The following is a 15,906-nucleotide window of genomic DNA, read 5'->3' on the forward strand; positions in this document are numbered from 1 at the left end:
TTAAACAAACAAATCAGTTTGGGCTACACGGAGCTATTATGAACGTTTAAATACTCATGTCTCCTCTCCTGTGCTCCTGGGTCATCAAAATGAACAACATTAATGTGTAAAAAAAACCTTATGAAATTTTGACATGGAGATGTGAAATTCAAAGCTCTGATCTTACTTATTTTTTTCATTAGAAGGGTGGGGGTTAAAAAAAAATCACCCAGTTCAAACTACTAACATAAGTTGCACCCAAGGAAGGAAGACATGTCTGTCACAGACTTTACAATAACTGATGAGGTAGTACCTTTAAATCACAGCATTGAGAAGGAGAAAACTGTAAGTCACCTTGGTTCTTTCTCTTCCTCATACCCTGTGAAAAAAATTCAGGTTGGGATCTGCCTGTTTCTGGTGGAGCTGTGTGAGAGGTTCACTTTCTTTGAAGTTGTCTGCAACATGATCCCCTTTTGCACTGTTAAGCTTGGCTACCGCAATCACCAGGCAGCCATTTTGAACTTGTGCTTTATTGGAACTTCAATACTTACCCCCGTGATTGCCGGATGGCTCACTGATGTCTATGTGGGAAGAAACAAACTGGTGTACACTTGCTTATTTCTACATTTTCTAGGTGAGTGTCCTCTGCTGGCTGGATTGTTTTGCAACTTAATTGAAAAGGTTTTTGTTAGAATTTTTAGTTTATATTACTCCCACCCTGCTCTTAGTATAAACTGTGATAAATGAAGTAAGAATGTTGTTTCAATTTATTTCATTCTCTGTATTATTTGAAGAATGCCTGTGTGTGTGTGTTAGAAAATGCTTTGATACCTATATTATCACACTTAGTATATTTTGCAATAATTATTTCTGTACATGTCTATCTTCTGTACTCCCTAGAATACTCCTATTTCCCCCTTTTTACCCCAAGCCCAAATCGTGACAAATTCCCTGTGAAATGTAAATTTATTTGCTTCACAACTAAAATGAAATGTGCTAAAAAGGTTTTCAAAGTTCATGTAGAATAATTGAGAAATGTTTTTATCAAATGGTGGTCTTTTAATTAGTCATGTTAATTAAGATTGCTTATGAAGGCATGACTTCTACATTATTAACTATAGTTATATGCTTTTAAAAATAAGTGAATTCAGACACTCTGCGCTTCTTTAACATAGAAAAATATAATAAACATCTACAAAAGTTTGGAAGTGAAGTGCTTGTAAGAAATGCTGGAGAAATATCAAAAGAGTTTAATAAGGTATAGACAGCAAGTTGATGAATAGTCTAGAATTTTAGGCCGGGCAAGGTGGCTCACACCTGTAATCCTAGCTCTCTAGGAAGCCAAGGCGGGCAGATCGTTTGAGCTCAGGAGTTCGAAACCAACCTGAGCAAGAACAAGACCCTGTCTCTACTATAAATACAAAGAAATTAATTGGCCAATTAATATATATAGAAAAAATTAGCCAGGCATGGTGGCGCATGCCTGTAGTCCCAGCTACTTGGGAGGCTGAGGCAGCAGGATTGCTTGCGCCCAGGAGTTTGAGGTTGCTGTGAGCTAGGCCGACACCACGGCACTCACTCTAGCCTGGGCAACAAAGTGAGACTCTGTCTCAGAAAAAAAAAAAAAAATAGAATTTTAGGCTGAAAAGTTCAAGTTATTCTTCTCAGACAACAAAAAGTCTCTGAAGATACAATGAAAACAAGATGTGAGAAATGCCTTTCTTCAATAAACAGGACGAACAAGCACAGTGAGGGGTTAATAGAGAGAAACTAGAAAATCTCAGGATCATGGTCTAAGCAGTAGAAAAATGCCCATTCAGGACAGAACATGTGAAAGACTATAAAAACTCGGCAACTAAATTAAGGCACAAATACGATGGAGGAAAAGAAATTAAGTCCAAGGTTCCGAGCTGAGGAACTTGGGAAGGTAGTGTGCTGTTCACCAGTAGTGAGAAGTACAGCTGGAATGCAAGTTGGTGGGGGCTGAATGAGGAAGGGATGGATACGTATCAGTTACTCAACACACCACACAACTTCAGGCAGGTGGTAAATTACCATTCAGGGAATCGATTAGAGTGTGATTCATACCTGTACATTTCATTGCTGAAGTCCTGTGAAATAAAAACTAAGCTTCTGCATGGAAAAAACTCACTCAACACTCAACAAATATTTCTTATCAACTAGTCTGTGCCAGGCATTGTTCCAGTGTCTGAGAGGGCAACAGAGAAGAAAGTAGTCTGTTCCTGCCGAAGGTGACTTTTTGGTGCAGGGAGAGAAAAAAAGAAACAAGTAGGTAGGTATGGTGCCAGGTGGTAATAAGTGTTAGGATGAAAAATAGAGCTGGGTACGGAGACAGGCTGGAATGGACAGTGGCAGGGTTGCTACCTGGAATCAGAGAATGCTTTCTGATAAGGAGACATTTTAGCAAATACCTGAATAATCTGCTCTGCTTGGTAATAGGCCCACACCAGTAGCATTTGGTAGCTTCTTGTTTAACATGGTAATTCCCATCAGTCTAAATTCTGAGGTCAGTCAGTCATCAGACCAGGATGGAAATCCTGCCTTTGGAATTTGGCAAACAAAAGACCTATATCAACTCTATATACATTCATTTTCTTAGTAAAAGTTATTTGATTGTATTCTCCACTCACAGTTGCCATCAATCCCAACCAGTCACTTAATATCAGAGGTTCTAACAGAAATATCTCTTCTGTGTGAATTGCTACCAGCTTAGCTCAAACATGCAGCTTTTTCTTGACCACTACAATGGCCCATGTACTGGGCTGCCAGTTATCAATCAGTCTCCAGTCCATACACCCTTCTATTGGCAACACTAACTTCCTGAAAAAATAAATCTATATATTGGCTATATTATATAAATATATCTATATCTCTCTATATATTTATATATATATAAATAAAACCTAAATTTATTAATTTAGCATACAACAACCTTTACAATCTATTCCATCCTTATGTCTCCAGACTTCTTGTTTAATATGCAACCTTAACTATGCTGAACTTCTCCTTCTCTGCTTTTCTAGCTTTCTAATCTTACAAATGATCATCTCTCTGCCTGAAATTGTCATCTCCCCTTATCTTTCACCCATATCCAACACTGGAAAACTCCATTCTTCCAAGACCCATATAATGTTTATTGCTAGCTTCTTTGTGTTCAAACGCATCCCGATGGTACCTATATGATTGCATTTACCACTTCATAATATAATTGTCCACTTACATGTCTGACTTCTCTGACAAACTCATTAGTTCCTAGAGAGAGGAGGACTCTCACCCCCTGTATGGGATATGACACATCATGGAGCTTTGTGCAGAGCTACCAAATACAGGTATGCTAATTATGAGATACAAACTAGCACACATTATCACATATGTCATAGATTTGCATTTTTATTACATTAATTTTACAGTAGATAGAAATAAAGTTTTGATCTAACAAAATCAGTATAACATTTTCTTAAAAGATGGAAGTAAAGCGCCTTTCAAATTTACACAAAGGTACTATGTAAACTAAAAGGGTCTTGTCCTTAAAGAAATGGTTGTTGAATGAAATAATTTCTCTGCTCATTCTCTTTGGATATCCCTTTATCTAGCCAGGCCTTAACATCACACTTCCAGAAGAGAGGATTGAGTGATGGAGAGAGAACAGTTAGTTCTGCATCTGGCTAACCTTGAAAGGAAACATTTCAAACTCAATAATTGAAAGGGCCCACCTCATGGTAAATCAACCTGTTGCCAAAAAGCTTCGCATTGTGAAAGTCTCTGTAGGAGAGATGGAAACATTAGACCCAATTTTTATCTGCAAGTTGACTTATGATAGTCTAATTGAGAAAACTAACCACAAAAAACAACTATATAAAAATGCATACCAAAATATTTGTGCCAAATTAATAAAATGGAGAACAAAATTGACGTGGGGGAGAGCCTTTTTTCACTAATCAAATTGACAAAGCAAAAATTAATGATGGTAGCTAGTGTTGATGAAGGCCACCCATGCAATGGTGCTAGGAGATTAAATTGTTACATTGCTAAAGAACATCTGTCAATGGTATTAAAAAGCCATGAAAATGTGAATGCCTTTGACTGAGGACTCAGGCTAAGAATAATCAAAGATGTGCATAAAAATTGTCACGGTAAAGGTAGTTTTGCAGTGTTCATTCACAATAACTGAAAAGAGATTTTAAAACAAATTATGGTTAGAATCTCACATCATCACTAGAAATCATGTTGAAAAAGAATATATAAAGATATTAAAAATTGTTCATATTATTTGGTTATGTTAAAAGGAATCAACACTGTAATCTCTATTTAAGTAAAAGATATTCATAAAAGTATAATATATGGTAAAGATTATCTCTGGGCTATGAGATTATGGGCCTTTTGTATTATTCCGGGTGCTTTCCTATGTTTTTCAAATTTTCTGAAGTAAGAATATATTACTTTTATAATCTGATGGGAGGAAAATGCTATTTAAAAAAAAAATGATTTGACCACTTGACAGCAGGAGGTCCAAGAAGAGAGAGATTATATCTGGTTTACTCTATAACATTGGGAAAGTCATAACTTCACTGAACCATTTCTTTTCTTCTTTTTTCTCTTTCTTTCTTTATTTTTGAAAAATCAGAATACAAAAATCTATCCTCTGACATCACAAAGTTTTTCTGAGGTGAAACAATTTAGTACGTTAAAATGTTTTGCAAAATATAAAGAGCTTAGCAAAAGCATAGAATTGTATCATAATTTTTAGTAGACAAGGAAAGCCATCAAGTGTGGTCCCTGTGGGGTGGAAATGAGGACGCTCGACCCTCCTTTGTCACTCTCGGTCCTTCCTCCTTCCAACATGGGCATCACCACTCCCATTTTTTTCTCCCACCCTTCTCATCTCTGTGCCTGGCCAAAGAAGTCCCATCCAGCTGCATGCAAAATAAAAGAAGTAAGAAGGCCATTAAAAATGAGAAAAAGAAGTACGAAAGGAAAAAAAAAAAGGCTGCTTTCTCCTCAAACTATGATAATATTGTTCTTAACAATTTTCATTTAACAGATTTCTGAGCTATCTGACATCATGGTGTTTTCTATCACTCTTGTTGATTAAGAACAAATAAGCCTCGTTAACAGTGATATTCTCTGGGGGCAGAATACAAACAACTTAGTTTTTTACATGATGCATTTCTAAATTATTTTAACTTTGTTACAATGGACATGATTTGCTTACACATTCTGAGAAAAAACATAGTTCAAGCTTGAGGGGAAAAACAAAAATGCCCTAAAACTCTGGATTAGATAAGACACATATTGCAGGAAATGTTCACACTTAGAAATATCAGCCTATCTCCCAAATTGCAATGATTAACATAAATATTTTAATGATACAGTGACATAATGATGCTGCCGTCAGAGGAAAAACATTTATGATGTGATTTGGTGGTTCAACTGGTCTATGCTATATTTATTCTTCCTTTTTCTCTACCTGCAGGTACTGCTTTGCTATCTGCGGTTGCTTTTCCCTTGGAAGATTTCTATCTGGGCGCTTACCATGTGATTAACAACATACCGAAAAAGGAACAGAACAGGCTGTTTTATGTAGCGCTGCTGACCATCTGCCTTGGCACAGGAGGAGTAAGGGCCATCGTTTGTCCACTGGGTGCTTACGGCCTTGGGGAGTGTAGCTCAAAGAAACGAACATCTTTTTTTAACTGGTAGGTAGCACTTGCTCCGAGGGAACCCGGGTCTATTATGACATTCCCCTCGATTTCGGAATTTCTCACTGTTTGCTTTCTGGTCTCATTTTGATAGTCGTTGTTCTGTGTTTGTCATTGATTGGGCTGGGTGAGTGAGGATGTGATGATGATTCCGTCAGTAATCATGGTATATTAGAAGTCAAATGCAGACTAATACAGCTTACCAGAACCTTCCGGAGACAAGGTGATAAATTTATCCTCCCAGTAAAAAAGATGAGAAGTGGCTTGTCATATTGAATAGGATATGGCTTTGCAACCAATGATGCCTGGGTAGAAGTCTCAACTCTGCCTCCCTCAAGCCAACTGACCTTGATCAAGTCCTTTATTCTCCACTTCAGTTTATTTCTGATGGGGCATAATACTACTTCTCATGTATTATTAGAGGTAATATGGTGGCAAAGAACTTGGCAAATAGTGATCAAAAAGCAATAGCCATCATTATTATTATTAGTTATATCTATATTGTAATAGACTAATTTGGCAGGAATTTTTAATATAAATTTACAGTCCAATGCAAATAGAAGATGGCAAAGATGAAAGAAGTATTTCACAATATGTTAAAACATCACCCAGCACCTCTGTTTCTCACCCACTTCACCTCCAATACCTGAAAGAGTTTATATTCCATGAAAACAAAACTGCCTTTCTGGGAATCTTCATCCTTCCCAGTGAGTTCTTAGACAATTTATCAGTTTGTGTGGTTTTTAAGGAACCAATTTCTAGTACTAAATACAAATTCAAAAAAACCTAAAATTTAGATCTTAAGGGATAGCAGTCAGCATTTAATATAAAATTTCTTTTTTGATATTGTTATTCATTAGTGGATAGCAAACATATGTGAGATACACTGTCCTTTGTTCCCTCTTTTCTATGGAATGGGTTGCCAACATTTTTCTAAAATATTCTGTCTTTCCATGAATGTTTGCAATGGATAAAAGCAATGCACAGACAGCCTCAGACAAAAATGCTTAAAGAAAATTCATATTAAAAGCACTAAATGAAAACATTTCAGAATGCATATTGGCTTGGTATATGGAGCTATCCCAGGCAATTTCTATTTTCTCTCTCTTTCTTCTGCTTTCTTTCTTTCTCTTTCTTTCTTGCTTTCTTTCTTTCTTGCTTTCTTTCTTTCTTGCTTTCTTTCTTGCTTGCTTTCTTTCTTCCTCTCTCTCTTTTTTTACTCCAATTATATTAATATTACAAAGCACTCAGGCCTATTTTGGATTAAGTCCTAATGTCAGGGAACAATGCAGTTTTACCAAAAGTGGAGACTCTTTACTTCCTTACAGCAAATTCTGCCTCCTTGACCTGCCCAAAGGAGAAAGAAAAATCCTTCTTTTTTATTCTATTCGGAGGTTTTAATCCTTAATTAGCAACATCATTTTGATTAAATAAGACTCTGGAGGATTAAGACTGGAGAGCAATCAGTTGTTCTGAAAGATAGCTCTGGAGAATTTATTGTACTGTGGTCTTAGTCATTCAGAGTTGTGTTTAATCAAAGTGACATTTCTCAGTGTTGATTACAAAGGAGACATTATATGAATGAAATATTTCCTTTGGGAAACAGAGGGGGCTCCCAACGGGTTTGTGCTTTAGGGCTTTGGGAAGGGGGTTGGGGAATGGGGTAAAATGGATTTCTGCAGCTGTGAGGAGCCAGGCCAAATTTAGGATGAACACATTTAGGTTTTAAAACTTATTTTCTAATTTCATTAAAATCTCTGATAGTGTTTAAAAAATTTAAAGTTAAAGCATGTAGAAATGTATATAGAAAATCAGGGCGTTATTCTTTAATGTGAGAAAAGAGTATTTGGATGGTAAGCTCCTTGTAGGCTGAATCTAGTTGTTTTAGCTTTATTTTTCAGTTTGAATACTAAACTATAGAATGACTTTTATGAACATTCACTTAGTTTATTGCAGTTTATAGAAATGAATGCTAATTCTATTCCTATACACACTGCAAAACTTGATAGCAAAATGGGCAGACACCCCACCCAGCAGCCTGATGGCTGGCAGAGTCCTGGCTCTGTCACTTAGGTGACACTGTCACTTAGGTCACTTAGGTGACTATGGCCTTTGGCAAGTTCCTTAACCTTTTAGGGTCCTCGATTCTTCATCCACAAAATGGAAATAGCTTGGAGTGCTATTGTATTGTTTATACATAAAGTATCCTAGCACATTATAGGTATTCAAATCATGATAGCAATTATTATTATTGTTGCTAGCAAAAACCATTGCCTAAATGCTGGGAAAGGAGGTCATCCTTAAAATGGACAGATTATTGATTCATACTCTATTTCTCCAAGTCAAAATTGCCTCTAGAAATTACAAGCCTGGTAAATATAAGGAAGTTCACTAGTGCCTTTGAAAAATAACATACCACTTGAATCTACAACCACTTGAAGTCTGCATTCAGTCCTATTTGCAGCACAGATGTCAGATGTTCATAGTTAAGGGACCTTTAATGAGATGTGTCATTGCATCTATACCGCCTAAAGCTTCCGAGTGATCATGTTAAGCAGCATAGACTGGAAGTCTCAGACACTGAAAACACCACTTCCGAGAAAAGCTGCCAGACGTAGGTGAGAAAACCACTCCAAGCCAACATTACCATCTGGTACTGGATTTTCCTCAACTACGCACCTCATTGAAAAAACTAAAGCTAAACTCCCTGAAATCAAGAGGCATCATAATTTGCCAACATCCTTGTGCCATGATCTCAATCAGAACCTGGTTCTTCCAACATATTTCAAAATCTGAGGTAGACAATTAAGAATCACCATGCTGGAGATCATCTAAGTGAATACACTGTGCAGATTCTTTTCTGGAAGCATAAAAGAAGGTGGATAATTCAGTGTGTTCATGGTTTTAAATTCTACCACAATTAATCTCAAATCTTGCTTCTGCATCTCTTTGCGCTTATTTCACCTGACAATTTGCATCCTATCTACATATCACAGTCTGTTGCTAAGGGGTTACAAGAGTGACTGAAACATGATTAAAAGCCCAAAGTCGGTAAAGTTATTGAGAAAGTCTGGAGACTGACTTATTCCAACCTAGGAATTTTGAATATCTGGTACTCAAATTGACCTGGCATGATAGGTTGTCTCATACTGAAATATTCCTATTTTAATACTTACTCAAGTTTCATAGCTTTTATCTTAAGGAAACACCAGAGGTAAAAATTTATTATCCCACAGTATTTTTCCAGAAGCTGTTTTAATATTAACCAGAGTACTGGGGGCAGTGATTGTCAATTCTAGATACACATTAAAGCTACCTGAGGATTCTTTTAAAAACATACTGATGCCTGGGCCCTGCTACCAGACATTCTGACTATGTTGGTTCAAGGTGGGACCCAGAGATGAGGACTTTTTCTTTAAGCTGCCTAAGTAGCCCGAGTTGAGAACCACTGCTCTAAAGCAGTGTTGCTGATTTTAATAATCACGTGAGGGCCTTGTTAAAAATGTTTCCAAGGCTCCACCCCAAACCTCCCAGATTACAATTTCCAGGTATGACAGGTGAGGAATACATATTTTTAACAAGTACTGTGTTAGTTTATACTAACTAACTAGTATAATAAATACAACAGCTATAATAAATTATAATAGATTGGGTGGTTATAAATAGAGATTTATTTTTCACAGTTCTGGGAGCTGGAATTCTAAGATCAGGGTGTCAAACATCATTGGGTTCCGGTGAGGCCCTGTTCCCAGTTGCAGACTAATGGCTTGTTCCTTTGTCTTCACATAGTGCAAGGGGCAAAGGGGCTTTTTTGGGCCTCTTTTATAAGGGAATTAGCTCCATTTAGGAGGGTTCCACCCCCATGATCAAAAGACTTACCTCCTATTACCATCAACTTGGGATTAAGATTTCAATATATGAATTTGGGGGTGATGGCACAAACATTCATATTATATCAAGTATACCTCATGCAATTCAGAAGATCAAACGTATTTTGGAAACAATTTTAGAGCCCTAAAGGAAGGGGATTTCAAACTCAGTTCAGTGATATCTTTGAAAAGAAATGGAGCTAAACATTGATTGAACATACCCAATGTGTGCCAGGCTGCTTTGAAAAGTTTTGATGATTTATAGCAATTTTCACCATACCTAAAAATCTACCCAACTGAGAATTTCTACAAAATCCTGAGAAGAGAGAGAAACAAAATATAAATTTACATATATTCTTCAATAGTAAAATAATAATTTATAAGATACATTTCAGCCAACAAAATCAAAGCAGTTCATGGAATAACCTTATTAATACTCAAAATATTCTCTGAGCCGCCTACTGAGGAGTAAGTAGTAGCCTGTACATCGCTTTGAAAAAAAAATCACCAGATCTTCCAAAATTCTAATGCATGGGCTCTAGTGAAGTTTAATAAATGCTACCTTCTCACTCCAATAACAACAGGCAGCTCCTTCTTCATCTCTGCCAAAATGGTAAGCTTTCAGAAATACACTCAGAATTCCTCTCCAAACATACGTAACTGTAGAAACCAAAAAATATTGAAGAGAAAGAAAAAGAAGGAAAAGTTCTCTGTATTTGTCATTTACGTTGCCTCCTGCTTCTTCTTAAGCCCTGCCTAGTCTTCTTTAAGCCTGAAAGGTACATGAGTCAGGGCTTATTTTCATCAGTAAACTCTAAGACATGTGGTGGTTCAAAGATCCCAAATACAAAAAAAATAAGAAAACTCTACAAATAAACCACTTTAAAAATTGGAGTGTTGACAAAAGAACGGGGAACAAGGAGAGAAAGGGATGAAAACAGGTTACAAGTTGAAAGAGGTAGAGCAGAAAAGAGGGTGAAGCAGTCCCCAAAATTTCTTAATCAAAAGTATAACTTTTTAAATCCTGCTGACTAGTCACTAAAATCAACCTTTTATTCACCTACCTTTAACAGCTGTACTGAAAAAATACATTTACAGATAAAAAGGGAGAACTATAAAATTTCTACTTGCTCCTTCATTTCTCCATATACATGGCTGCCAGAATATTCTTTGAGGTACGTCAGTGAGCCAAGGGTCATGCTAAAAGAAGCAACGAGTGACAGCAGCAATCCACGATGAAATCAGAGCCCAAGTATTTTCTTGACTCTTCTAAACAATTCAGTTTTATTCCATTGAAGGGTCATAAATCCCCTGGTGAATTATCTCAATGTTGCTCAATGCAGAATAAAATACTTTCTCTGGAGTCTTTAAATTGTCCACTAATACTATGAAGACCTGAAACTTGCAGAAAGGTTGTCTCCCCTCTTTGATACCTTCTCAGGTTAGGAAAGACCACTTTAAATCATTTCTCTTGAAATCACTGAAAATAAACGTGAAGCATGTCAACATGGGTCAGTCTAAGAAATGACAAAATATTTGAGTAACTTTGAAATTATTACAAAATAAAGTGAATATTTAAAATCATTTCAAAAAGATTGCTGAGTTTTACAGCAGCAAAATTTCTTTCTTATTTGTATTCAATACCATAGAATCATAAAGACCAAAAAAAAAAAAATTACCACTTGTATCTACTCCCAGTTATTTGCAGTTCCCAGTCTGTATTTAAAAGTAGACTAAAGAAACATATTTTTACTGCTGCTTTCAATTTCCCTTAATCACTGGTATTTGTTTTGCTTTAGTGCTTTGCTCTCTGACTTTCTGTGTGAGAGGTACTTTATATATTCAATTTGCTAGTGAGCTATGAGATGAAAGGAGTCTTAATGGTGAGTTTGAAGACTGTGGATTTTTATTTCTTTTATTCTTTTACAGATGATACATATACAATTTCACCCTTAATTTTCTATGGCTTGTCCTGTCCATGGATCAACAAAGACATATATAAAACATGCCTGTACTAGGTAATTCTTTCAGAAAATTACACAATCAAATAGGTTGGCTGGCATTTGTTAAAAATACATTTAGTACTTATGGGAAATCTCTTCCTACACAGAGATATTCCACGCTATAATTCTTTAGTTTCTAACTACCTTTCACAAGATTTAAGTGTTGGAATAATTGTAATTTTCCTTGACCCTCTTTAGAGCAATTCAGTTGACATCACCATGTGGTGTACTGAAGAGTCACACAGTGTCCCCTTAGATTTTCTCAACAATGCTTAACCTTTTTAAAAAGGTATCCTAAAGATTGAAAGAACTGTAATATTGCTTTTGGCTCCAGCTTCTCTCGGCTCCTGCAGCTACAGTTCCAGCATACAGCTTGCAACAGCATGAAAGGATAACCTGAGGCTGAGCCTAAGGACTCTTTCCAGTTGTCCTAGAAAATTCTAACTTTGTACTTTACCTACATTGTGATAAAGAAATTTCTACTAGTGGGTCACAATAAATCTATTTGCTTAGAGTGGCCATGCTTGACATTCTATTACTTTTCTGGGTCAATTATTGAGAGGTTTTTGTTCTGTTTTGGTTTTTTTGTGTTGTTTTTCATTGATTTTTGATAAGAGATACCAGATTGTTAATCAATTTGTTACTTGCCAACCATTATTGTGGACCCGGTACTGTGCTAGAGCCCATGGAGGTAAGAAAGGGGAGATAAAGAATAAGGCATTGCCATCATAGAGCTTCACAGTCTAAGAATGAAAGGCAAAACAGACAAAAGTGAAATAATTAGAGAATGAATATTTGCTTTAGAAGTTCAGAGAAGAGAACGAGTCGAATATTCAAGACAGTGTTGAATGAAGGGAAAGCGACTTGATATGGGACTTTGAAAGTGAGACAGGGCCAGCCAAGGGACATGAAAAGTTGTGAGAAGAGAATGAGTAGGTGTGTTTCTGGCACAGCGAGTAGACTAGCCTGATTTGACATGTGTCTCCATTCCAAATATATTACGTATCTATCCACTTCTATCCCTTTCCTTTGCTAGCACCCTGGGCCAGTTCCTTCTTAACTCTCAGGCAGATTACTACAATAGCTGTGATTTTTCTCCTTACTATGCCCTGTCTACAATTCATTGAGCTGACACAAGAATCTCTTATTCTTTTTTTCATTTAAAACCAGATCATTACGAGCCTTTTGCTCAATTCCCTGCAAATATCTTCCCAATGCACTGAGAATAAACCTCAAATGTCTTACCATGGATTTCAATGATCTGGACCCTAAATGATCTGGACCCCACTTACCTGCTTCATCTTTTCTTCTAACATTCTAACCCTTGACTGCTTCATCTTTTCTTCTAACATTCTAACCCTTGCTCATCCAACTTCACTGCTCTTTGTGTTCCTGAAATCAGGATGGAAGAGAAATGAAGAGTAATGACAATATTTGCTTAGCACCAGACAGCTGTGTTCTTCGTTCACTTGTTACAAAAAGCTTCTTTGCAGGGTATGATGCCCATTTTTAATCTGAATTCCAGAGAGTGTAAGATCACAGATCATGAGATTATCAGAGTTGTAACTCAAACTCATGGTCTTTTGACCAACATTCTGAGGTGGTAGAGGACAATATTAATAATTAATGATATATGAAACATGATGAGAGAGATGAGTGAAAGTTAATTTCAAATGTTAAAGCCTAGATCAATAAGGAAATGATAGTGGCATGAAATTGGTAGCTGCAAAGCCTTGGAATATTAAAAGGACATTTAGCCCAGTTGGGCCCCCCTTGGAGGCTGTGCCAGGACTATGGCATTGCAACACCGCCATGTGAATTTGGATGAGTCACTTCAATTTTGCAAGTCTCAGTCTGAAAGAGAGGGAGAAAACTTTTGTGATCTTGAATTAAGCAATAATTTCTGGGAAACAACCAACCCTATAAGTATGATCTATGAGATAATAAAATTGAAAATTGGACTTCATCAAAGTTAAGAATTTCAGCTTTTCAAAAGATACTGTTAAAAGAATGAAAAAACAGGATACAGACTGGGAGAAAATATTTGCAAATCACATCATTGATAAAGAACTCATATCCGGAGTATATAAAGAACTCTTAAAACTCAATAGTAAGAAAGCAAACCCAGTTTTTTTTTTTTTTAATAGGCAAAAGATTTGAACAGAAACTTCACCAAAGAAGATATACAGATCACCAATAAGCATATGAAAAGATGTTTAACATCATTAGTCAGTAGCTGAATGTAAAATAAAACCACAATGAGATACCAAGTATCTCCTATGCCAAGTATTGGCCAAAATGTGGAAGGATTAGAACTCTCATACACATTTGGTGGTACTATAAAATGTCACAATTACTTAAAAACTATTGAGAAATTTCTTAAAATGTTAAATATACGTCTATCATATCACCCAACCGTTCCACTCCCTACATTTTCACCCAAGATAAATGAATTTCTATGTCGATATAAGACTAACATTAATACATGAATATTCATAACTGCATTAGTTGGAATAGCTATATGCTGGAAAATATCTATCAACACATAAATGAATAAACAAATGGTGGTATAGTTACATAATGAAATACTGCTTGCAAATAAACAGGAATGAACTACTGATGAATAAATCTCAAAACAATTATGCTAAGTGAAAGAAACCAGATGAAAAGATATGGATAATTTCATTTATTTTTAAAAATCTAAGAACTACAAACTATAGTGACAAAAAGATGATCATGCTTGCCTAAAGATTGGGAAGGGGTCATATGAAGGGCAAGAGGTTGGGATTACCAAGGGACATGAGAGAACTTTTAGAAGTAATGGACACATTCATTAACTTGAATGTGGTGGTGGTTCCATGAGTACCTACATATTCAAAACTTAATCAAATTGTACATTTTAAATAACATGGCTTATTGTATCTCAATTATATCTCAATAAAGCTGTTAAAAAATGAGAAAAAAAGTAACAGAAATCAAGATAGTATGGTATTGACATAAGGATAGATTAGTGGAACAGAATTGAGAGTCAGAAAACAGAACTACATTTGTATGGTCAATTGATTTTCAACAAAGGTGTCAAAAAAATCAATGAGGAAAAGATCATCTTCTCAATAAACTGTGCTAGACTAACTGAATATCCATATAGGACAAAATTACCCATGACACCCTACTGAAAAATTAATTCAAATTGGATTATTGACCTTATTATATAAGATCTAAAACCATAAAACTGATAAAAAAAAATCCTAGGGAAAAATAATTGCAATCTAAGTTTAGAAAGTATTCTTTATAGGACACAAAAAGTATGAACCAATAAATTAAAAAATTGGTAAATTATAATTTATTAAAATTAAAAATCTTTATCAAAAGATATCTTTGAGAAAATGAAAAGGCAAGCCACAGGATGTGAGAAAATATCTGAAGAACATATTTCTGACAAAAGACATGCATCCAGAATACATGAAGACCTTTGAAAAATCAATAATAGGAAAGACAAACTACCCAATATTTTTTTTTAATGGAGGATTTCCAGTATTGGTCAAGACAGAGTAGCCCCATTTCTTCCAAATACTCCCTCCCACATCTGGAAAGCCTGGACACGACGCAACAAACAAACACTGAGAGATTCTGAAAGATGGAAAGAAGAGACAGACTGTGTCCAGGGACCTTGGAACCTGAAGAAGGACAAAAATGAGTTTCCTGGTTTTCTTTTTGTTACCAGCTGAGCAGTGGAGAAGCCTGATACCTTAGAATCGTCGACAGCAGGCACAGACAGGGATGAGAGAGCCCAGCTGTGGCAGGGAACAGGAAGCTCCAAGCAAAGCCTTGCTCCCTTTAGCCAAAGGACTAGGAAAAGTTGGTCTAGCATAGGAGGAAATCCTTTTGACAATATCTGCTCTTCTGCAACCAAAATCTATGAAAAAACTAACTCACCCCCACCCCCACCTCCACAGACTGCTGGCCCCATAGTTTCAGCAGAGCTGAGCAAGAATCTAATACTCTTCACACACACACACACCAGCAGACACAGGCAAGGACACTCTGATTCCCAGCTTGAGTAGCATTAGTAGGACCAAGTGAGGAACTTAATCCTCACTTTCTGCCCAGCAGAAACTGGCAGTGCTCTAATTCACCCTCCTGGGTGGTGTCAGCTGGGCCAAGCAGGGAGCACTGTCTCCACCTGCAGCCAGCAAGTGGCGGGGAAAGGCTTCAATTAATTAACAATCTAATTCCATATCCTCTATCCCTCTTTTCCCCTCCCCTCACGTTGTTGTACCCCCCTGTGCAAGGGAGGAAAACATCTAGTTACAATTCAACTCTCCACCTATTCCA

The 15,906-nt window shown here is 36.5% G+C and overlaps 1 protein-coding gene across 1 annotated transcript in view; it reads left to right on the forward strand.

Moving 5' to 3' along the window:
- Positions 1-252: 252 nt before the first annotated feature.
- Positions 253-15,906, forward strand: part of SLC15A5 (solute carrier family 15 member 5) — an 81,741-nt gene continuing 66,087 nt past the window's right edge. The window contains exons 1-2 of the mRNA XM_012775837.2: positions 253-613; positions 5,474-5,696. Coding sequence (XP_012631291.2) covers positions 253-613; positions 5,474-5,696 — 584 coding nt within the window. The remainder of the gene's footprint in view (positions 614-5,473; positions 5,697-15,906) is intronic.

Source organism: Microcebus murinus, chromosome 10 (genome assembly GCF_040939455.1).
Source record: "Microcebus murinus isolate Inina chromosome 10, M.murinus_Inina_mat1.0, whole genome shotgun sequence".
Classification (NCBI taxonomy): domain Eukaryota; kingdom Metazoa; phylum Chordata; class Mammalia; order Primates; family Cheirogaleidae; genus Microcebus; species Microcebus murinus.